This window comes from Odocoileus virginianus, chromosome 21 (assembly GCF_023699985.2).
Source record: "Odocoileus virginianus isolate 20LAN1187 ecotype Illinois chromosome 21, Ovbor_1.2, whole genome shotgun sequence".
Lineage (NCBI taxonomy): Eukaryota > Metazoa > Chordata > Mammalia > Artiodactyla > Cervidae > Odocoileus > Odocoileus virginianus.
The window spans coordinates 32,873,575-32,896,795 of record NC_069694.1 but is presented as its reverse complement, the minus strand read 5'-3'; the positions used below and the strand labels follow the sequence as shown (position 1 = coordinate 32,896,795).

At 36.7% G+C, this 23,221-nt stretch overlaps 1 protein-coding gene across 3 annotated transcripts in view; it reads right to left on the bottom strand.

Moving 5' to 3' along the window:
- The window catches only part of GRID2 (glutamate ionotropic receptor delta type subunit 2), a 1,526,424-nt gene that overhangs the window by 175,463 nt on the left and 1,327,740 nt on the right, over positions 1-23,221 (bottom strand). For all 3 annotated transcript variants that reach the window (XM_070452150.1, XM_070452151.1, XM_070452149.1), the window contains exon 14: positions 9,954-10,120. In XM_070452150.1, coding sequence (XP_070308251.1) covers positions 9,954-10,120 — 167 coding nt within the window. The remainder of the gene's footprint in view (positions 1-9,953; positions 10,121-23,221) is intronic.

Below are 23,221 nucleotides of genomic sequence, written 5' to 3'. Positions count from 1 at the left end.
CTTGATCTAGAACAGAAAATGTGTATGTGATGAAACCAGTTGGTTTTCACAGTGTGTATGTTTGCATGTATATTTAAGTGTTGGTGTATACAGTTGACCCTTGAACAAAGTAGAGGCTGAAGCACTGACCTTCCTCATAGTATCAAATTTATATACAAACTTGATATATTTGTATCCTAGGTTCCTTCTTATCTGAGGTTCCTCCATGTCTGCCATTCTGCATCTCTGAATTCAACCAACACTGAACTGTGTAGTACTATAGTGTTTACCGGATAACAAAACAATCCAAATATATGTGGACTTGTGCAGTTCAAACTCATGTTGTTCAAGGGTCAACTGTATATATAATGAAAAAAATAATACCTGGTGTGTGAGAGAGAAGAAAAATACTAGTAGGGATATAACATCCTTTCCCTTTCAGATCCCTGGATCACTGTATATGCACCCCTCTGATTTCCACCAAGTCCTGTCCATCCCTCTTCAAATTGTACCTTTTTATCTAAACTTTTCTCCTTATTCTCATTAAGAATATTCTCACTGCTTCAAAAAAAAAAAAAAATATTCTCACTGCTTCAAAAAAAAAAAAAAGAATATTCTCACTGCTTCACAGCTAGACCACTACAAGTGCCTTATAAATGCTCTTCCTCTGTTAAGCAACACCTGGGATTCCTCAAATACTCCTTTGTCTAGATAGTCTTCTCTTCAGAGCCCCACAAAGCTGGTGTGGGGTTCTGAGTGAGGACACGAGCTCTGTCTAACCTGGGTTTGAGTCACAGCTCTACTTGTCATTAACGTTTGACTTTGGTAAGACACTTAACCCTGAGCCTCAGTGTCTTCAAATTTATAAATGCCTACAGACTTGTGGCAAGCCTTATATGAAATACAACAGGTGTTTAGCATAGTAGCATAGTAGATGCTTACTAGACAGCAGCTATCAATATCCTGGTGTATCATATTTAATTTTCGCTTCTCTACCTATATTCACCCACCAACATTCTCTCCAGTCAAGTTCTTTTTCATTGTCCTTTCAACACATGATCACTGTTTCCATTGTTGATTTCATGTTTTTCTATTTGTGTTACACCCATCCTCATATCCAAATTCTATTTGCGCTTGAAGTCTTGAAGCTTAAGTCTAATAAAATCTTTTCTATCCTACTCAGCAATCATTTCTTTTTCTCTTTTTTTTTCAGTATTTATTGTCTATACCATGCAGCTTAATGTATAAGTTCATAATGCTTAATGTTGACATATGTATTTTGATTCATTATCACAGTAATCCAAGTCTATGTTCCAATGACTAAAGCAGAAGAAGATGAAGTTGAATCATTCTATGAAGACTTACAAGACCTTCTAGAACTAACACCAAAAAAAAAAAAAAAAAAAAATGTCCTTTTTATCACAGGAGACTGGAATGCAAAAATAGGAAATCAAGAGATACTGGAGTAACAGGCAAGTTTGGCCTTAGAGTACAAAATGAAGCAGGGCAAAGGCTAACAGAGTTTTGCCAAGAGAATGCACTGGTCATAGCAAACACCCTTTTCCAACAATTCACAAGAGACAACTCTACACATGGACATCACCAGATGGTCAATACCTAAATCAGATTGATTACATTCTTTGCAGCCGAAGTTGGAGCAGCTCTATCCAGTCAGTGAAAACAAGACCAGGAGATGACTGTGACTCAGATCATGAACTCCTTTTCACAAAATTCATACTTAAGTTGAAGAAAGTAGAAAGAAAGAGAACCATTCAGGTATGACCTAAATCAAATCTGTTATGATTATACAGTGGAAGTGACAAGTAGATTCAAGGGATTAGATCTGATAGAGTGCCTGAAGACTATGGATGGAGGTTTGTAACATTGTACAAAAGGCAGTGACCAAAACCATCTCCAAGAAAAAGAAATGAAACAAGGTAAAATGATTGTCTGAGGCTTTACAAATAGCTAAGAAAATCAAAAGGCAAAGGAGAAAAGGAGAGATATATCCATCTGAATACAGAGTTCCAAAGACTAGCAAGGAGAGATGAAAAAAGCCTTCTTAAGTGAACAATGCAAAGAAATAGAGGAAAACAACAGAATGGGAAAAACTAGAGATCTCTTCAAGATAATTAGAGAAACCAAGGGAACGTTTCATGCAAAGATGGGCCCAGTAAAGGACAGGAATGGCACAGACCTAACAGAAGCGGGAGAAATTATGAAGAGATGGCAAATATACACAGAGCAGTGTACAAAAAAAGATCTTAATGACCCACATAACCACGATGGTGTGATCACTCACTTAGAGTCAGACATCTTGGAGTGTGAAGTCAAGTGGGCCTTAGGGAAGCATCACTAGGAACAAAGCTAGTGGAGGTGATGGAATTTCAGTTGAGCTATTTCAAATCCTAAAAGATGATGCTGTGAAAATGCTGCACTCAACATGCCAGCAAATTTGGAAAACTCAGCAGTGGCCACAGGACTGGAAAAGGTCAGTTTTCATTCCAATTCCAAAGAAGGGCAATGCCAAATAATGTTCAAACTATTGCACAGTTGTGCTCATTTCACATGTTAGCAAGATAATGTCAAAATCGTTCAAGCTAGGCATCAATAGTATGTGAACTGAGAACTTCAAGATATACAAGCTGGATTTAGGAAAGGCAGAGAAACCAGAGATCAAATTGCCAACATCTGATGGACATTGAGTTTGAGTAAACTCTGGGGGTTGGTGATGGACAGGGAGGCATGGCGTGCTGCGATTCACGGGGTCGCAAAGAGTCGGACACAATTGAGCGTCTGAACTGAACTGAACTGATGGATCATAGAAAAAATAAGGGAATTCCAGAAAAACATCTACTTCTGTTTCATTGACTACCTTTGACTGTGGATTTCAACAAACTATGGAAAATTCATAAAGAGATGGGAATACCCAGACCACACTACCTGCCTCCTGAAAAACCTGCATGCAGGTCAAGAAGCAATAGTTAGATCCGGACATGGAACAATGGACTGGTTCCAAATTGGGAAAGGAGTATGTCAAGACTGTATATTGCCACCCTGATTATTTAACTTATATGCAGAGTACATCATGCAAAATCTGGGCTGGATGAAGCACAAACTGGAATCAAAATGGCCTAGAGAAATATTGATAATCTCAGTTATGTGGATGATACCACCCTAATGGCAGAAAGCAAGGAGGAACTAAAATGTCACTTGATGAAGGTGAAACAGGAGAGTGAAAAAGCTAGCTTAAAACTCAACTTCAAAAAATGAAGGTCATTGTTTCTGGTCCCATCACTCCATAACAAATAGATGGTGAAAAAATTGTGACAGACTTTATTTTCTTGGGTTCCAAAATCACTGTGGACAGTGACTGCAGCCGTGAAATTAAAAGATGCTTGCTCCTTGGAAGAAAAGCATGACAAATGTAGATAGCACATTAAAAAGCAGAGATACCACTTTGCCGACAAATGTCTATATAGTCAAAGCTATGGTTTTTCTGGTAGTCTTGTATGGGTGTGAGAGTTGGACTATAAAGCAGGTTGAGTGCTGAAGAATTGATGCTTTTGAACTGTGGTGCTGGAGAAGACTCTTGAGTCCCTTGGACAGCAAGGAGATCAACCCTGAATATTCACTGGAAGGACTGATGCTGAAGCTCTAATACTTTGGCCACCTGATGTGAGGAGCTGACTCACTGGAAAAGACCCTGATTCTGGGAAAGATTGAGGGCAAGAGGAGAAGGGGATGACAGAGGATGAGATGGTTGAATGGCATCACAGACTCAATGGACATGAATTTGAGCAAACTGGGAGATAGTGAATGACAGGGAAGCCTGGTGTGCTGCAGTCCGTGGATCGCAGAGAGTCAGACATGACTAAATAGCTGAGGAACAGAAATATCTTGAGAATATCACCGCTGCTCTCAGAGCAGAAGGACTGTATATATTTTGTATGTCAAAAGGGAAAACAGTTGTCTCTTTGGCTTCTGGTTATATCCTTCCAGCCAACTGAGTGCAGAGCTTTAAGCCAGTTGGTGACTGATTCTGGAGCTGCTAATGGGCAATCAATGGAGGTTGCTTTTTTCTCTTTCTGGAAAGGGAACAAAGTGCTTAGAAAGTTGGAAAATAAAAGGACTACAGATCTATGCTTTCTAGTTAAAGGAATATTTTCTACCTTTCGTTTGGAAATGGAAGCATAAAATTTCTTACAGTAGGAATTAGAAAGAAAGGTGGAGTCGTGCTATTTCTTATCAACTTTTATTAGTCATTATATTAAAAATTGGAGAAATCAAGATAAATAGAAAATTATTTTGATACGAGAAGATAGAAGACCTTTTAAATATCAGGTGAGCACAAAGGATAGGTATTCAATTTATTTGATTACAAGTAAATAGGATAATCTTTAAGCATAAAGTTAGATAGGTCTTTTAATCATTCCTCAAATATTTAATGAATGCTTACTCTATGTAGGCATGAGATAGGTGCTAGGAAAAAGCCTATATCCAAGGAATTCAAAATGAAACAAAAATAGTCAATTATAGACAAATAATGAAAATATATTATAAATCAAAGATTATGATTCATCTATTCTGTGCCCCTAAGAGAGAGAGGAAGATAGGAATAAGAGAGCAATCTCTCAGTGTTTGTTTAAAACATAGCTTTTAGTCTGACAAATTAGAGTATGTGATAAGGAAAACCTGTCCTGTAAATCTAATCTGTGCTCAATAAAAAGATACTGGGTCACAGAAGAAAACAACAAACAAAAAACCACAGTTGGTTAAAACTGTATGTCAATTTGGGAGCCAGACTGTCTGGATTTAAATCTCAGTTCTAATACCCAATAGCTTTGTGATCTCAGTTTCTGTGTCTATAAAATGAGGATAATAATATTATTTACCTCAAAGATTGCTACATTTAAGAACCAGGGTCTTGTACCCAGTAAGCATTATACAGTATGTTTTATATTATTTTTATAAGCTTTTAACAGAAAGATAAGGGAAGACAGAGTGCATAATCACCAGAAAACTAAACACAGAAGTAAAAAAAAAATCGAACAATTGCCAGTTTTACTGATTTCTTTGTGTTTCCAAGCAAATCATGTACCCCTTTGGAATAGTTACAACCCTGGTGAAAAGGGAACTACTGCTCATTCCATTTCTAAAAATTCTGAAACTCTGTGACATGGTTGAGATATTGCTTATGCATCTTTGCCACTATCCATGAATTCAACAAAATCATTCTCGATGTACTTTGAAATATGTCCTTGTTTTTGTGCCAGTAGATGGTTCTATTCCCAAAGTTAAGGATTAGTAGCCAAGAGGCAAAAAGGGACTCCTTGACACCCTCTAAGGCTTGAAAACAGAGGTGCACTTGTACTAAACCCTCAGTAAATATTTTTTGTTATCTTTTTAGCCTTGTGACTAATTAAGTTTCTAAGATACACTGGAATTAATTTAATTAATTGCATAATGATATCAGTGAAAAATTCAGTTCTCTTCCATTCTTAAATATCTTTAATGTAACAACTTTTGATGATTTTCTTACACTAAGAACTATTATAAGACAAAGGCCACACAAGACATTTGATGCACAAATAGTTTCAGAGAAATCATTACAAACATTCCTGGCCACACTAGTACTCTGATCCATATATTTGGTGAGATATATAAATAACTTCTGCTTCCAAGTTACCTAGTATTTGTACTCCGAAGTACTGGAGCTGAAACCACTTCATGTGAAGAGCCAACTCGTCGAAAAAGACCTTGATGGTGGGAAAGATTGAAGGCAGGAGAAGGGGGCTATAAAGATGAGATGGTTGGATAGCATCACCGACTCAATGGACATGAGTTTAAGTAAACTCTGGGAGATAGTGAAGGACAGGGAAGCCTGGTGTCCTGCAGGCCATGGGGTTGCAAAGAGTTGGATATGACTTAGCGACTGTCGTACAACAACAGGAAACAAAATTCTTCTATCCAAATCTACAGTCATCTATTGTAGCACTTACTGGTCCTCTTCATGTCTACTCACATGCAACTGTACAAGTGAGCGTGTCACTACAACCCATGATGCTGGTGCCTAAGATGATGCTTGCCAACTTCAGGCTCATTCACTCAGTGTATGTACCTGTAGACCAACCGTTGTGCACTAATATGTTAAGTATGTAATAAACAAATACACAACATTCATGTGATTGGTCTGAAGTCATTAAAATGTATAAGTATATAAGATATTGGGCAGATAGCAGACAACAAATATAGTTACTAAAGCACTATATAATATTTATTTTAGATATTTATATTTATTACATATTAAAGTACTTTATATCTTATATCTGTGGTTCAGGAGCATAGTCGCCTGAGAACTAATTAGTATTTACTTATTAAAAATCACTGTGAATATTATTATTTCATTGAATATAGTCACATGAGCAATCAGTGATCCAGTCTAATCAGTAGTCCAGGATAAGTTGCTGTATTAAAACTATTTATAATAATTGGTAAGGATAACACAATTATTAAGTGTGATGGTCTTTATAACTTTTAAATCAGTTAATAAAAAGGAGTTCTCTTTTCCCTAATGGCTAGAGTCACAGGGAATGAATTTAGAGGTTTTCTGGGTTCAAGGAGAGAGTTTGGGTGATAGCTTAACATGGTATGTGTGTAGAGAGGGGAAGCCAGATTATGTTTCTTTCCTGGCTCTCTCTTCTTCCAGATGTCCAGGTAACCAGGATGCAGAGTGTCATTATTAAGGAGCCCCCCAGAAAAAGACAATTTAAACTGTCAGCATCCATAGTGCAAATCAAACAAAGGAAAAATAATGCTCAATGCTCAATATTGTTTTCTAGTAGATCACTGAAACATATTGACTCAGAATTAAAATCTCCATAAGGTAAAATGCCACAGGGAGAGTAAGAAATGGAACACTTGGTGTGATTGATTAAATATTTCTTTAATTGCTATTATGTTTGTGTAGTGATTTTATTGGCTTCATTTTTTTTTGCATAAAAGACCTAGAAATCAACTATAGAAACAAAAAATATCTATAGTGAAGAAAAGGCCAATTAACTGCAACTAATGAGTAAACAATCCTTTTCTTGAAGATCTGGTTCATATTTAGCATCCCTTAAACTTTTCTGCTGGCCTTATACCATAAAACCCTGGCATCCCCTTCATTCCCTTTTGCTTTCCATTCTCTCTTCTATATTTATTAGAAATAATGGTGTGCCTCTTTGATCAGAAGCATCTCTTCTACTTGGACCTTCCTCCTCAATTCTCTTGACCCCATTCTAGATCAGACTTCATTACCTTATGCATCCTGGTTTGTTTTAGTCTTTGCTGAAATCCATCCTTCACATCAAAACTAGATTAACTTTCCCTTAAATACGATCATCACCATTTCACTCCTGGGATCCAGAATGAACAATAGGTTCTTGTAGCAGCTTGGAGCCTACAATATGAATTCTAAACTTCAAATTTTCTTTCAGATTAACTTGATGTCTTTATTGTTACCCAATACATTCTGATCTCTCCCACTTCTGTTCTGTTGTTTTCATTGTTTCCCCAAGAATTCCCTATTTTTTTCCTTCAGCATAATTATTTTCTACTATTCTTCCAAGGTCAAGTCCAAGGTTCACATCCTTTGAAGAGTTTTCATTCTTATTTCCTTGGATTAACTCTTTACTCTGTATGGAATTCAATTTTTTCAGTATCTCAACTACACAATTTAACCCAGTATAAATAAGCAATACTGATAAATGTCAGTAAATGTTGATAGAAATGTCTGTGTTGTTCATTGTTTCATATGCACAGGTCTTTTTTCTTCAGCTAGAAAATGAAGATCATGGCATCTGGTCCCATCATTTCATGGCAAATAGATGGGGAAACAGTGGAAACAGTGTCAGACTTTATCTTCTTGGGCTCCAAAATCACTGCAGATGGTGACTACAGTCATGAAATTAACATGCTTGCTCCTTGGAAGTAAAGTTATGACAAACCTGGACAGCATACTCAAAAGCAGAGACATCACTTTGCCAAAAAAGGTCTGTCTAGTCAAAACTATGGTTTTTCTACTAGTCACATATGGATGTGAGAGTTGGACCATAAAGAAAGCTGAGCGCCAAAGAATTGATGCTTTTGAGTTATGGTGTTGCAGAAGACTCTCGAGAGTCTTTTGGACTGCAATGAGATCCGGCTAGTCCATCCAAAAGGAAATCAGTCCTGAATGTTCACTGGAAGGACTGATGCTGAAGCTGAAACTCTAATACTTTGGCCACCTGATGAGAAGAACTGACTCACTGGAAAAGACCCTGATGCTGGGAAAGATTGAAGGCTGGAGGAGATGGTTGGATGTCAACACCAACTCGATGGACATGAGTTTGAGCAAGCTCTGGGAGTTGGTGATGGACAGGGCAGCCTGACATGCCTGCAGTCCGTGGGGTCACAAAGAGTCAAGACACGACTGAGCAACTGAACTGAACTGAGACCACAAGTGATTTTCAAGTAGATTCCCCTAGAACATACTCATCATAAAATATGCTTTAATTGATAAACTTCATTTGTACCTTAATATGTTACTTGCCAATTTATGTATATTTTGATTATCTTACACTTAAAATGGTCCCCAGAGGGACGATTAATAAGTTATATTATTGTTCGGAGCTTGGCCATGAAACTCTTTTTAGTTAGTGGTCTATGAGCAGAGGTGATGTATGCCACACCCATGCAAGAAGCACAGGAGGCGCCAGGGTTCTGCTGGCCTCTTTCACAAATTCTCTTTGAAATGAAAACAGCTTATCCCAGATAGGACTGCTTCTCTGGCCTGGTCCCTGGGACAAGAAGCCGTGCAGGGACCTGCAGTTGACCCACAACTCACAGCAGACTTCAGCCAAATCCCAGCCCTTATGTTCCATGAATGAGAAATAGCTTTTTTCAAGTCATTGGTACTTTGGGTTGTTTGCCACACAGAAAAGGTGACTAATGTAGGACCTTTGACTTGATTTAACATCCTCATTTGCTGATAAGGAGAGACTTCTAGGTTTTTAGTAGCTAACAGAAGAATCACAACAAATATTTGAACTACTGACTTGTTTTGTTAAACACAAAATACCTGGCTTTTTGTTATCTTGGAAATTTGGGGGAATATCACTCAAATTTGGGGCCTTAGTACTAGAATACTACTCAGTACTGCTCTCTTTTATCTGTCTTTTACCTAAAGAATATCTAGTAATAAACCAAACGAACTATCAGTGTCAAATGGAACATATTTCTACCTGAAAGGTATTACACTCTTTTAGGTTCAAGCTTGTTTGGTAGTAGATAAAATAAAATGCAATGATTTTTAAAACAGCTTTCAGGTCCAATGCTTTCATCTACATTGTTAATCCAAAATATACATTTTAAAATCTTCTTTCTTAAATAACATAGAAAATTCTGATTTCAGGATGAATATAACTTCTTAATAAATTGACTCCTAAATTTCCATGACAAAGTCTCATGTGTGCTTTGACAGCAAATGACAAGATTAAAATTCCCACGTTTTCCCTTTGCAAAACTGAGATGGAAACATCCCTATCAGTATGTACTTCAGAATTTTAACTTGGTCCTGAAGTTTACTTTACGCTTTGGCAGTTTTTAGAAATGAATTAATTTTGCTTACTTTATGACATATTTAGTCCCTAAAAATTCAGAGACTAAACTCAATTACATTTTTATTTTATTTTCTGTATCAATTTTTTGAGAATAACTAGTTATATGCAGCAATAACTTTTCTCTTTTAATGGGAAAAATAATACTTTAGTACATGCTTTAGGAAATGAACGTTTTATTGTACAACCATTCATAACTTCCCTTTTATGCTATTGTTTATTGTGGTTTTCCAAACAAAGAAAACAAAATGTAATAAACTAAATGGAATAACCAAGTGAATTTTCTTTTTCTATATTTTCTCTCTTCTTATTGGAACTGCACACAAATCTTACCTTTGTGAAAAAACATCCCGGTAAGGACTGCCATGCTGTAATGCAATTCCATATCCGCGATCAGCAACAGTATTCCCAATGGTATAAAAGGAACAATCTGGGTCATTGATTGCCACATATTCCAATACAGCTGCATCCCATACAAAAGCATAATTTCCATATTTCACCTGTGCAAATATGAAGAACACGAGAGGAAAAAGGTTTAAGGTTGGAATTTAGTCATATAGACAAGATAAAAAAATGTTAAATTGCCATACATTTAACAGTGTGAACAATAATAGGGCCAATATTTCAAACTAAACACGTATTCTGAATGAGAATTTGACTTTTGGGTAATTTATAGCTCTGTTCTCTTGGAAATGCAATGAAGTTGGAATGTTAACTATGTTTCCAGGCACACGGCTTATAGTAAAATGACCCCTGAGTAGTAAATGTCATCTGAATTGGGAGAACAGTAAATGCAGGGAAGGAAGCCATGTCTTTGATCTTCTTTGAGTGCAGTAATTCTTATACAGCTGGCCTTGTGTTTTTCAGGACCCTGGAAATTGTGCTTGTTTTTGGAGTTGTTATAAGAGATATTGGTTCCTTCAGATTATTAGGCTTCTAAGCCACGTCGTCTTTTGCACTACCCAACATGGGTATTATCTTCCTGTCTGTGACCTGTACTCTAAATGAATTCTGTAAGTACAACTCATATTTAAGAAAAATAACTAACACTGCCTGGCTGGCAAGATTTCTTGTCCTATGTCCTTCTAAGTTAATCTGTTGTCAAATGTGACCTATGGTAATGTTGTAGTCAAATTTGGTAGGTGCTGCAATGAGGATAAAAATTATACAACCTTCTCTATCACCATGTAGGGAACATGATTTCTTCTGGGTTGTTTATAATATCTTTCAGTGATTATCCCTTTTCCCATTAGTAATCACATAAGTTTAACAAAAATAAAAACAGATCTTAATAAAGTTAATGTGGAAAATTATTATATATAACATGAAACTTAATTTATAAAATAGATGGAACTAATAATTAAATCAAATATTCAGTGTGTTTAGTTGCTTGTTTGCTTATTTACTTATTTGAGGGGAAAGCAATATTTTGGTAAATATGATAAGGGAAAAAGAAAAAAAATATAAGTATAGGGAGAGGGAATGATGTTAGCAAAATGGGTGAACAGGAGGTCCCCCCACTTCAAGTGTGTTAGATGCTCTGTTGTGTTCAACTCTTTGGAACCCCAAGGACTGTAGCCTGCCAGGCTTCTCTGTTCATGGAATTTTCCAGGTAAGAATACTGGAGTTGGTAGTCATTCCCTTCTCTAGGGGATTTTCCCAACCTAGGGATAGAACCTGGGTCTCCTGCATTGTAGGGTTCTTTTCATCTGAGCCACCAGGGCCTTCACATCCCTAGAAAAATATCAATGTAGTAGCCATCCATAAACAAAAGTGTATTTGTGGGAGGCTTGGGACCCAGGCTGAAAAACTCAGGCAGAGTGTAAGGCTGATGTAGGATGCTTTCAGAGGGAGGCATGTACCCCAGTGGCCTGCTGGCCCACTGTGGTCCTGGCTGCAGTCCTAGAAGCAGCCCTATTTCCCTCTAGCATCTGTGAAGATAACAGGTAAGGATATCCATTTTCACCACTTCTATTCAATATAGTACTGGAAGTTCTAGCTAGAGTAATTAGACAAAGAAAAATATACAAATTTGAAAGGAAGAAGTGCAATTATTTCTATTTGCAGATCATGTGACCATATGTGTAGAAAATCCTAGAGAGTACAAGTTGTTGCCCAGCAGCCCAGGTCATGTCTCACTCTTTGTGACCCCGTGAATTGCAGCACGCCAGGCTTCCCTGTCCTTCACTATCTCCTGGAGTTTGCTCAAACTCATGTCCATTTAATCAATGATGCCATACAAACATCTCGTCTTCTGTCATCCTCTTCTCCTTCTGCCTTCCATCTTTCCCACTGTCAGAGTCTTTCGTAATGAGCCAGCTTTTTGCATCAGGTGGCCAAAGTATTGGAGCTTCAGCTTCAGCATTAGTCTTTCCAATGAATATTCAGAGTTGACTTTCCTTTAGTATTGACTGGTTTGATCTTCTTGCAGTCAAAGGGACTCTCAAGAGTCTTCTTCAGCACCATGATTTGAAAGCATCAATTCTTTGGTACTCAGCCTTCTTTATGGTCGAACTCTCACACATGTACATGACTACTGGAAAAACCATAGCTTTGACTATACAAAGTGATGTCCTGTATAAAAAGTGATGCCTTTGTCAACAAAGTGATGTCTCTGCTTTTTAATATGCTGTCTAGTTTTGTCATAGCTTTTCTTCCAAGCAGCGTCTTTTAATTTCATGACTGCAGTCACATTATATACAAAATAAATTCTTATAGTGCAATACATTAATTAAAATGAACAAAGAACCAAAATTTTAAGAATCCACAAAACTAGAAAAATCTTACATTGGAAAAGGAATGGGACATCCAAACATAAATATAGGGGAAGAAAATGTAAGTAAACATTTAATATATTTAACTCAGTTGTGTGTGTGCTCAGTAGTGTCTAGTTCTTTGAGATCCTGTGGACTGTAATCCACCTGGCTCCTCTGTCAGTGGGACTTTCCAGGAAAGAACACTGGATTGGGTTTTCATTTCCTCCTCCAGGGGACCTTCCAGACCCCAGGGATTGAACTTGCGTCTCTTTTGGCTCCTGCATTGGTAGGTGGCTTCTTTGCCATTGAGCCACCTGGAAAGCCATCTTAATTCAGTTAGTCCTCTATATCCATGGGTTTTGCACCCATGGATTCACCCAACTATGGACAGAAAACATTCAAAAAATAAAATTCCAGAAAGTTCCAAAAAGATTAATCCCAGATTAAGTTGGAGGTTGAATTTGATGCATGCTTGCAACTATTTACATAGTATTTATGTTGCATTTGCAACTTTTTACATAGTATTTATATTGTATCAGGTATGAAAAGCAATCTAGAAATGACTTAAAGTATATGGCAAGATATGTGTAAGTTATATGCAAATATTACATCATTTTATAGAAGGAATACAAAGAACCCTGGATTTTGGGATTCCTGGAAATAATCCTCTCCAAATACTGAAGGACAACTATACTGCCTTTATATATATTTTCTTAGATCAGGCTAATATCAGATACTCAATACAAAGTTTTGCATGAAATATGGTCTAAAAACTTCAGACCTGTTTACTGTGCACAGTGGATAATTTTGTTGGGAGTGAATTATCCCAACCAAACCATGGGATCTCAAAACAGATAAATAAGTCAATGCAACTATTCATGGAGTATCTCCTGTACCCTAGGCAGTATGTCAGGTACTATGGGTCAGTGCTCCTCAAAATGTGATGCTATTAGAATTAAAATTACCAGAGGCTTCTTGTCTTAAAAAATGCAAACTCCAGACCCAACCCTAAACTTACTGCATTGGAACATTTGGTGTTTGAGACCTGGGGATACAAAATCTTGATAGTTGACAATCTTATGAACACCACAATTTTTAAATAAAATTGTTTTGAAAAAAATGAGTAATATAATCAGGAAGAATTTTTGAACTTGAGGCTTGATATAATTATAAAAACTGATAGACTCTTGGAATATTAGTATGGGAGGGGGGAAGTACTTGGTTAAGTTCCCTCTATATTGATTACTCATATATGCATAGTCACCGCGAAGTCCTTGCTATCTCTGATCTTTTGCATTAATTACACTAGGGAAGGAGTTCTTAACTGAGACCTCTATAATGAAAGGAAGATTAAGAAGAGAAAAACAGAAGTTTATCAACATGTGTGCCTTATGCATACAAGGGAGATACCCAGGGAAAATTGAGTAGCTCAGAGAAGTTGGAATTCAGGATGCAATACTATGTAAATAGGGAATGGGAGGGGGTTACGGCCATTTTGGGGAAAGTAAAGAATCTGTCTGCAGTGCAGGAGACACAGCAGACTCCAGTTTGATTCCTGGGTTGGAAGATCCTCTCCTCCTTGGGCTTCCAGTGGCTCAGACGGTAAAAGGAATCTGCCTGTAATGTGGGAGACCTGGGTTCAATCCCTGGGTTAGGAAGATTCCCTAGAGGTGGACAGGGCAACCCACTCCAGTATTCTTGCCTGGCTGGCTACAGTCTAAGGGGTTGCAAAGAGTCAGACACAACTGAGTGACTAGGCACAGACACAAATGATTTTTAGCAAAGACCTTTAGAAGAATAGAAGGGTAGTATAGTTGGTGACAAAGTTGTATGGTGTTGACTTCCAGTCTCTTCTGTGATGAGTCAATATTCCTTGGATGATGAAACTCCCAGGGACAGAATTTATGACGATTAAGTTCCTTTTGGAAGATTTATCTTTAGGCAAATAAAAGCAGTTCAGAGAAAGCCTTTCCCTGCATTTGCTGTTTTTCAAGTGTCTGCAGTTCAAAATAATATGTCAGTGTTGCATATTTGGGGTGGTTTATTTTGTTTCCCTTCATCACCAACTTTTATATCTGTCATTTTAACTTTCTGGGTCTATACTTACAAGAGAGATAGCAGTGGCCTTGAAGCCTCCTCTAGCAACCTACTTTGATTTTTGCTACTTTCCTCCATTTCAAACAGCTACTCTTTCCTCCTGGATCCCCTTGCAGCTTCTTTACAACCATCCAGGGAACTCCCCAGTTGGAGACATACTGCTTTGCTATTAGAAAAGTGTTCTAGCATTGCTGTTCCTGCTTTGTGAACTGTAGAGCTCCATTTAAATGTACAGTAACATTATCATTGCCATTATATGCATGCTTCTAGTGATTCTAATGTTACAAAGCATTATGAATGCATTTTAAAAAGAGAACCATTAAAACAGTATGATTATAGCCTACAGCAAGGCCCTTGAAATGTTGCATAGTAACCCAAACTATTTTAGCTTTTAAAAATATCCCTGGCCTTTTTCATCTACTGAAACATACAATCACTGTCCTTTACATGATTTTTAACCATTAAATTAAAACTATCTAGAAAATATTCATCAACAAAACCTAAAATCACTTTTTAACAGAATAATAATTGAAGGTTTGGAATGGGGATTTTCAAGTCATCTGAATAGGTGATGGGTATTATTAAAAAATTTTCAACTAGTCTTTGTTGTTGAGGTCATGTTTGGATAAGCAGCTAAACTATGGGTCACTATTTTCCAGTGAATTCCATGCTAGCAGAGTAATTTATACAGGTTAAACCAGAGGGCAAAAGTGTATCCATGTCAACATATTTCAGGCCTTGTTTGTAAAAAAGGAAAGGGATCCAAAGTGGCATCTACCTGCAATATTATTATTTCCTGGTCCCTAGAATGCTGTAGTGATTGACAGACAATGGTAGCTATTGATACTCAGCACCTGTGTCCTCATAATAGGGCTGATATGCCAAAAGCTTGTGATGGATTTCTCAGTACTGAGATCACGCTAGAAGCTAGGTTTTGTTCCACTTCTACAATATTTCTACAGAAATCTTTCTTTGAATTTCATTTTACTAATAATTATGTATTACTCTTAAATAATTTTTTTTATTGGAGGATAATTGCTTTACAATATTGTGCTTGTTTCTGCCATCCATCAACATGAGTCAGCACAGGTAGGTACACGTATGTCCCCTCCCTCTCGACCCTCCCTCTCATCTTCCGCCCCATCCCACCCCCTGCAGTTTGTCACAGAGCAAATTCCCACTGGCTATCTGTTTTACATTCGGTAATGTATATGTTTTCAAGCTACTCTCTCAATTCATCCCACCCTCCCCTTCCCTCACTGTGTCCACACGTTCTCTATGTCTGTGTCTCCATTACTGCCCTGCAAATAAATTCAACAGTAACATCTTTCTAGATTCCATAGGTACACATTAATATACAATATTTGTCTTTCTCTTTCTGACTTACTTCACCGTGTATAATAGGCTCTTGGTTCATCCGCCTCATTAAGACTGACTAAAATACGTTCTTTTTTTATAGCTGAGTAATAATCCATTATATATATATATATGTACCACAACTTCTGTATCTATTAATCTAGGGAACCCTTTTGCACTGTAATTGGGAATTGATCCAGCTACTATGGAAAACAGTATGGATATTTCTTAAAAAAAACTTGGAATAGAACTACTACCATATGACCCCACAATCCCATTACTGGGCATACACCCTGAGAAAACCATAACTGAAAGAGATGTGTGTATGCACCCCAATGTTCATTGCAGCGCTTTTTACAATAGCTAGGACATGGAAACAACCTAGATGTCCGTGGACAGATGAATGGATATGCATTACTTTTAAGATCCTGAAGGGATCTGTAGGGGATGTAAACATGAGTAAGCTTTGGGCCTCTGCCCTCAAGCCGTTTACAATTCAGTAGTGGAGATAAATCAAGCACTAAATCGCTGTAACACAAAGTATGTTGTGGTAAGTACCAGAGAAGAAGCTTGAAGTGCTAAAGTGGTTTAAAGCAAGGGGAACTTAATTGTCACTGGGGAAATCAGGACAATTTGCTCAAATATTATGGTAACTACAAGAAAACCCCAAATATTGTAGTTCTGTATCTTTTATGCTTAACTGACTGAACAGAGATACTCTTTGGTGACCATTTCTTATTCATGCACACTCTTTTAACCTTCCAGTTTTCTGGAACTTTCTATGTGTCAGGTGAAGAACTATAAACATTTAATGTTATTTTCTCAAATATTTGCATTTCTTGCCATGTAAAGTGAAGAGTCGGAAAATTATTTTTAGTAAAACCTACACCTGTGCTCTCCACCGTGTTGTGGATTATGGCATATTTCTGGTCCTCTGTAGAATGCCCTTGCCCTGAATGTCTCTGTACCCATATCTCCATCATGACCTAATGCTGAAAGCACTTTTCAGTTTATTCGGCAGCATTCTCCTGCAATAACTGCAGGAATCCAAGCTGCAAGCTAACACACTTATCACCACTTGTTACCCCAATTACCTTGGTTTTGATTAGGACACTATATCCTTTCTCACATAAATCTTTAATCTATCAAATTCCTTCAAAGTTCACTTCAAAATCTATAGCTACAGAGGGACAGTGATGATGATCCCTTTTTATTAAAAAAACATTCAGTGGAAATAATTATGGAAAGATGACATTTAAACCCGAGTGGAAGATAAGAATTCCCTTTACTGAAGAAGGAATATCTTCCCTCTCTCCTCTGCTTCTTCCTCATGATAACGGCTAACATTTAGATGATATTGGGCATGTTCAGGGTGGTATGGCCATAGAAAATCGCTAACATTTAGAAAGCTTTTTTTTCATGCTGAAAAATACCTTTACACATAAATTTGTTCTTTGCAATACTGTGAGGCAGCTGATATGATACCTAATTCACAGATGTGGTAAGAAAACTTGCTGTAACTTGTAGCAATTATTTGTGGTAGATTTGGAACTTGAAGCTCAAGGCCACCTTCTTTGCTTTTTTCACTACATTAAAGATAAATTCCCAGGAGATATTTGTCATAGGAATGCAAAAACATTTGAGAGATAGCAGCCTTTGTCTTCAAAGCACAGCCTATCTAGTTGGAGAAATAGTATTTACATAAATAAAAATAATGCAACATAGTATGTAGCCAGAGAGAGCCATGGAAAGAATGCAATTTCTTTGTGATCATACTATTAAGATGAACAAAATTCGAGCTTTTAAAAAACAGGTTGCTTAATTGTTAAAACCACTGGAATGAATGAAAATAATCTGGTTTCTATGATTCCAGACCCCTTAAGCCTGTTGGTTTTGTGACTACTGCTATGTAAGCATTTCTGATTTTCAGGATTGAAACAGAAGCAGGGCTTTTCATAATTAAAATAAAGGCTGCAGGCTGGAACTTTATTATTTTTGCCATGAAATAAAAATTAAAAGGCCTGAGAACAATGTGGGAGAAATAAATGCTACTTTTGCGCTCTAAGCTGCTAACTTCTTTACAATTTAAACTCATGGTTGTTGGGGGATAAAATGATTGTGAATTACAGGCACAAAGAGTTATGATTAACCCAGAATTGATCTATAGTGGTCCTTATAATTCATTACCCACAGAAGTCCTTTAGATGGGGTAGCTTTAATATTTATGACATATGGTTCTAGGTGGTGGCCTCTCCCACTTTGGGCAAATTAATAATTTAACATCATTCATCAGTTCTTCTGAATTTATCCAGCACAATAAATCATGCTCAACTCCATATTTTAGCACTCGACACTGACTTTTAAAATATATATGGTTTTGTTTACTGCCTTAATTGTTGGCCTACTATATTTTCTCTTGTGTTATTTTGAAATTTGAATTTGTGCTCCAAAATAGTCATCACATGGTACAAATGTTCACAAGAAAGATATGAATATGTTTAAAGTAAATATCAGCTTATTAGTAAAACATCTTGTTTAACCTAGAAAAGAAGCAGTAAGTCTACTTCTCACTCTTTTGCTTTTCTTTTTTGAGGTTACTAGATTTTTTTTTTTTTAATGGTGTTTTGAAGTGTTCTGAGAATGTGAAAACTAAACCCAGTTTCCTTCCCATCAGTGACAGCTTCCTCCTGAAACCAATGGCTGCTCGAGTCGGAAGATAGAAGGCTAGTAGGGCTTGGGGTTCTAGATAATTGTGTGTGAAGAAGAGCTGGTAATTCTCCTCTTCAGGCTGGGTGAGTGCCTGAGAAAACCAGTGGAACCTCTAGGGAAGGCAATGAAGAAACTAAGTTTCAGAGAACACTTGATTCACAGAGATCTGGGGTCCTTGATTTCTCCTGTCCTCTTCCTTAAATATTTGCCCTCATGAATATATCTGCTCCATTGCCTTTAAACTGGTCAGGAAGGAGTCAAGTGGATTGGCAGAGACCCCCCCAGTCTTGGAGCCTGGGACAGAACAGGAGACTGGTGAATCCACTGCCTCTTCCAGGTGCCTTAGAAGAAGGATTTGTGAATCACTCTCTTCTCTATTGCTGGCCTGTGAGGAGAGAGGACATTTCACCTTCTGCAGTTAGCAAGCTGACTGCCAATACCTACGATAATCCAACAATCCAACCTGAGTCCCCATGAACTGACAAAGAAAAATAACTTTGTATAGTGAAGTGAACAGCACAGATAGGGAAAGATGAAGCTGAACAAGAAGAACACATTAGGGGGAAATAACACTGTGGTGACAGAAAGTTTCCAATTTTAAAAGAAGAATAAAAAGAGCACTTGACAAAATTCAACCTGTGAGTCTGAAAAGATTTATGTGACTACAAACAAACCTCAATTTTTCAACCAAAAAACTGAACAGATGAATTGAAAGAGAAAGTGCTCATGAATGTCCTGCAAGCTCAAATGGATTAACTTAGGGTGACAACTGTCCCAGATCACCTGAGACGCTTCAGTTGTAGCAATGAAAATTTTAAGTCAAGGGAAGCCATCTTGGGAGACAAAAAGTCCAGGCTTTTGGTAGTGAGTACAGGAGATTTGGGGAAAAGTACAAAATCCATACAGCAGCTTAAAAGATAGGGGTTGCAAACTACTATGATTGTAGCAGATGACTATGACAGACATTATTTGCCTTCTGCAGCTGCTGTCACTATTTTCCTCCCAACTGTGGATGTTCGCAACTTACTGTTCATGATAATAATGAATCACCAATCTTGTATCAATGTGAATACTAAGACTTAAGTGTGCAATTTAAGTGCATTGTAATCATGAGTGTTAACAGTCCTTCACCTGTGGATTGACTGTTATTCTTGGTATTATCAAGATGATGCTAATAGTTTTAACACTGTGAATCCTGTGATCATTTTTTAAGAGCTCAGATGATGAAAATGAGAATGATTTTAATACTAATCCCACCTGACCCCAAACATCAATGAAAAAGAAGCCTAAATGAAGCCTAGGCTGTCTTATTACAGAGGGCAGGACACAAATAATTGAATTAGGGAGGAAAATAAGCAAAACAGCACACAACTATGTAATATGCAGAAAAGCATTTGGAATTAATTACGATGGAAAAGGAAATGTGAAGGCACACAACAGGGAGACTGAATTTCACAAGTTGGGGATGAGACATGCAATATTTCTAAATCGATCAAAAGTTTTTGTGTCTCCCCAAAGACACCAATGTTCAGTTGAAAATAGCAGCTGCTGAAATGGTTTGGGCACACCGCATGAACAAACATACTTCATTGTATTGCTCCCCTGATAGCTCTGTGAAACCAAGTAAAGCTATTTTTCCCAATTCTGAGGTTTCAAGTGAATGTACTATGGGAAAACAAAAGGAGGAAATGTTGATAATGGATGAGTTAGTTCTTTACAGTGTAGACCTAATTCTTTCAGATTTTACCTGACTGATCACATTTTTTACAAGAAAACTCTATGTCACCCATTGGCAATGAAAAATGATCCCTCCTGTTCTTAGAGACTTTAATTTTAAAAAGATGGTGTCAAATCATATTCTTGATTTCTGTGAAGATTTTACTAAGCTACAGAAAGCACAAAACTAGAATCTACTGATACCTTGTCCAAATACAGAGACTTTAATCATCTTTCTGCAAATTATGCAAATATATCAAATGAAAATTTTGGCAAATTCTATTCAGTGGATAAACTTCTTATTAAGGACAGTGAAAAGATCTTATCTGCAAAATGGTCTATATACTTTGTAAGCAACTCTATAAAAATGGGCATGATTTGCTGACAGGTGATACTGAAGCTTTCATAATGAAACATTTTGGTTCTTTTTGCTTCCTCAAACTGTGAAGAGACACTTAATGATAGCTTTTATTTAATAGAAATGGAAGGATATGGCCTCCATAAACATATGCCTAAAAGAGAGCTATTAAAGGTGAGAGTGTGGATTACCTTAAAATCACATTTTCAAAGTGTGGGACAAGAAGAATGTCTTTCATTAATTTGGAAACACACTGAGGATGTCAGTGGGGAAAACGAGAACAGTAAACAGAACTTTATATGCTGTTTTCCAAACTTGTTTGATGATTTTGACGAAACCATCAGATACCTGGGAAAGGATGAATTAAACACAACTCAGTTTTTCAATTTTATGTGTAGATTATGACAAAATCTCATGGCAAAAAAATAACACTTTTTTTTTTTTTGAAATAAGACTACTCTATTTCCTCCTAAAACTACTCTAACTTCCCTCTCCCAAAAAAGTCACCAGAAAAGGAAACTGAGTTAGACCGGACTTACTCAACTTCTTTACTAAAAGTGTAACTTCTCAGGTTCCAGTATTGATTTCTCAAATTCAAATTATCTCTGTTTTAAAACCATTTTCCTAAGAAAGCAAGCATTAGCTTATGAGGACATGCAATGTGCTTTAAAGTCTTTAAAAATGATGGCTATCTTGGGCATACTAGCCTATGTGATGAATTTATAGATGCAGAACTATGATTGACAAAAGGCAAATCTTTAAAAACAAGCTTGTAGAATCAAAGTGTATGGGCACAGACATGTGGACAGAGTGGGCAGGGGACAGTGGGACGAATTTAGAGAGTGGCATTGCCAACTATACACTAGCACGTGTGAAATGCACGGTGAGTGGGAAACTGCTGAATAGTACAGGCAGCCCAGCTTGGCGCTCTGTGACTATGTAGGGGGTGGTACGGCGGTCGGGTTGGAAGGGAGGCCCAAGAGGGTGGGGATATTTGTACACACGTAGCTAACGCACTTTGTTGTATGGGAGAAGCTAACACAACACTGAAAAGCAATTATACTCCAGTAAAACAAAAAAAAGTATGTGTATCTTTTTGGAGAGTGGGAAATAAATTCCTCCGCATTGAAATACCTGCTATTGATAATAAGTAAACCCCTATTTCCTGCCCAAATACTTCCTCTAAGAGCTTATTGAGCTTGATGTCATCCCACAGGAATGATACTAGAATCAGTGTTATATGGGCTTGATAAGAGCAAAGTTTCAAGTCAAAGTAAATTTGATATTTGACTATGTTCAGTTTTATCACTATATAAAAGACAAGAAGGATGTTCTGCAGATTGCAGGCACTTCAGAGAAGAATTATTGAAAAAGGAAACAGAGAGAGTAAAATTATCCTACCATATTATGGGACAGAAAGAAACATGTCTCTATTATTTATTATTAAATACAGTTAATGTCTGTTAAATTAGTCCTATTTTAGTCACGTTCCCTTTTGAAAAAGTTTTATATTTATATGTCTTCAATATAGCCTATAAAATTTAAATATCTAACACAGAGTTTAAAAAGAGTAAAAATAACTTTATCAGAGGACAAAAAGACACCTTACTAAAATATTATTATACTTTGGGCACTTTTATTATTTGAACCACTATCAGTTATTACTCTGACAGTTAACTAACCCTATTATTGCCTTGTTTCACTAATAGCATTATGTGATGAGATGAATAATATAGACTAACACATAATTTAAATATATACAATATCAATACATTCCTATTTAATGTTTTATGCTAAAGTAATAACATAATAATTTACCACACATTAAATTATAATGACTTTTTTTGTCTGGTGTAGCTGTGTTCTGGGTTGTCTTTCTAAAATGTTGGTCAACATATTAATGAATGTTATTGGCATAATAAACTATCTGTTTGGAAGAGAATCAAATCATAACTTTTTTTTAACTCCAAATAAAAATATTTTCCATTTGTACTAAATAGTTCAAAATAAAATTACAAAGCCCTGCAATAAAAACCAGAGGAGAATATACAACATAAGTTAGGAAGGACTATTTAACCATGTGATATGAAATCCAAGAAATATATAAGTTATGCATACTTTTTAGCACAAAACATTTTGTAAACACTGTTGTATATCGAAAGACACATATACACAGATTGGAAATAGATTTGCAAAAAAAAAAAGTAGAACACAGGGGCCAAAGTTAATATTTATGAATATACAGGTGCTTCTCTAAATAAGCATCCTTTATTCTAGCAAAGACCAAGAAAAGCAAGAGAAAAATAGATAAAGCATCTGAAGAGGCAGTTCAAAATGGAACAGATATAAATGTCCAACAAGCATATAAAAAAACACAACTTTGTGAGTAGATAAGTAAGTGCAAAAGAAAATAAGATCATAAAGGCTAGTACTTTATATCACTTGGTTTGGCAACATTTTACAGATGTGTATTGCTGATGGAGATGCATTGAAAAGTATATTTTCACACATCACTAGTGGAAATGGAAAATGTTATAGACTTTGTCAAAAGTAACATCTATTCAAATTAAGGAAAATATAGATTATAGACTTTTAATGACCTTCAGTTA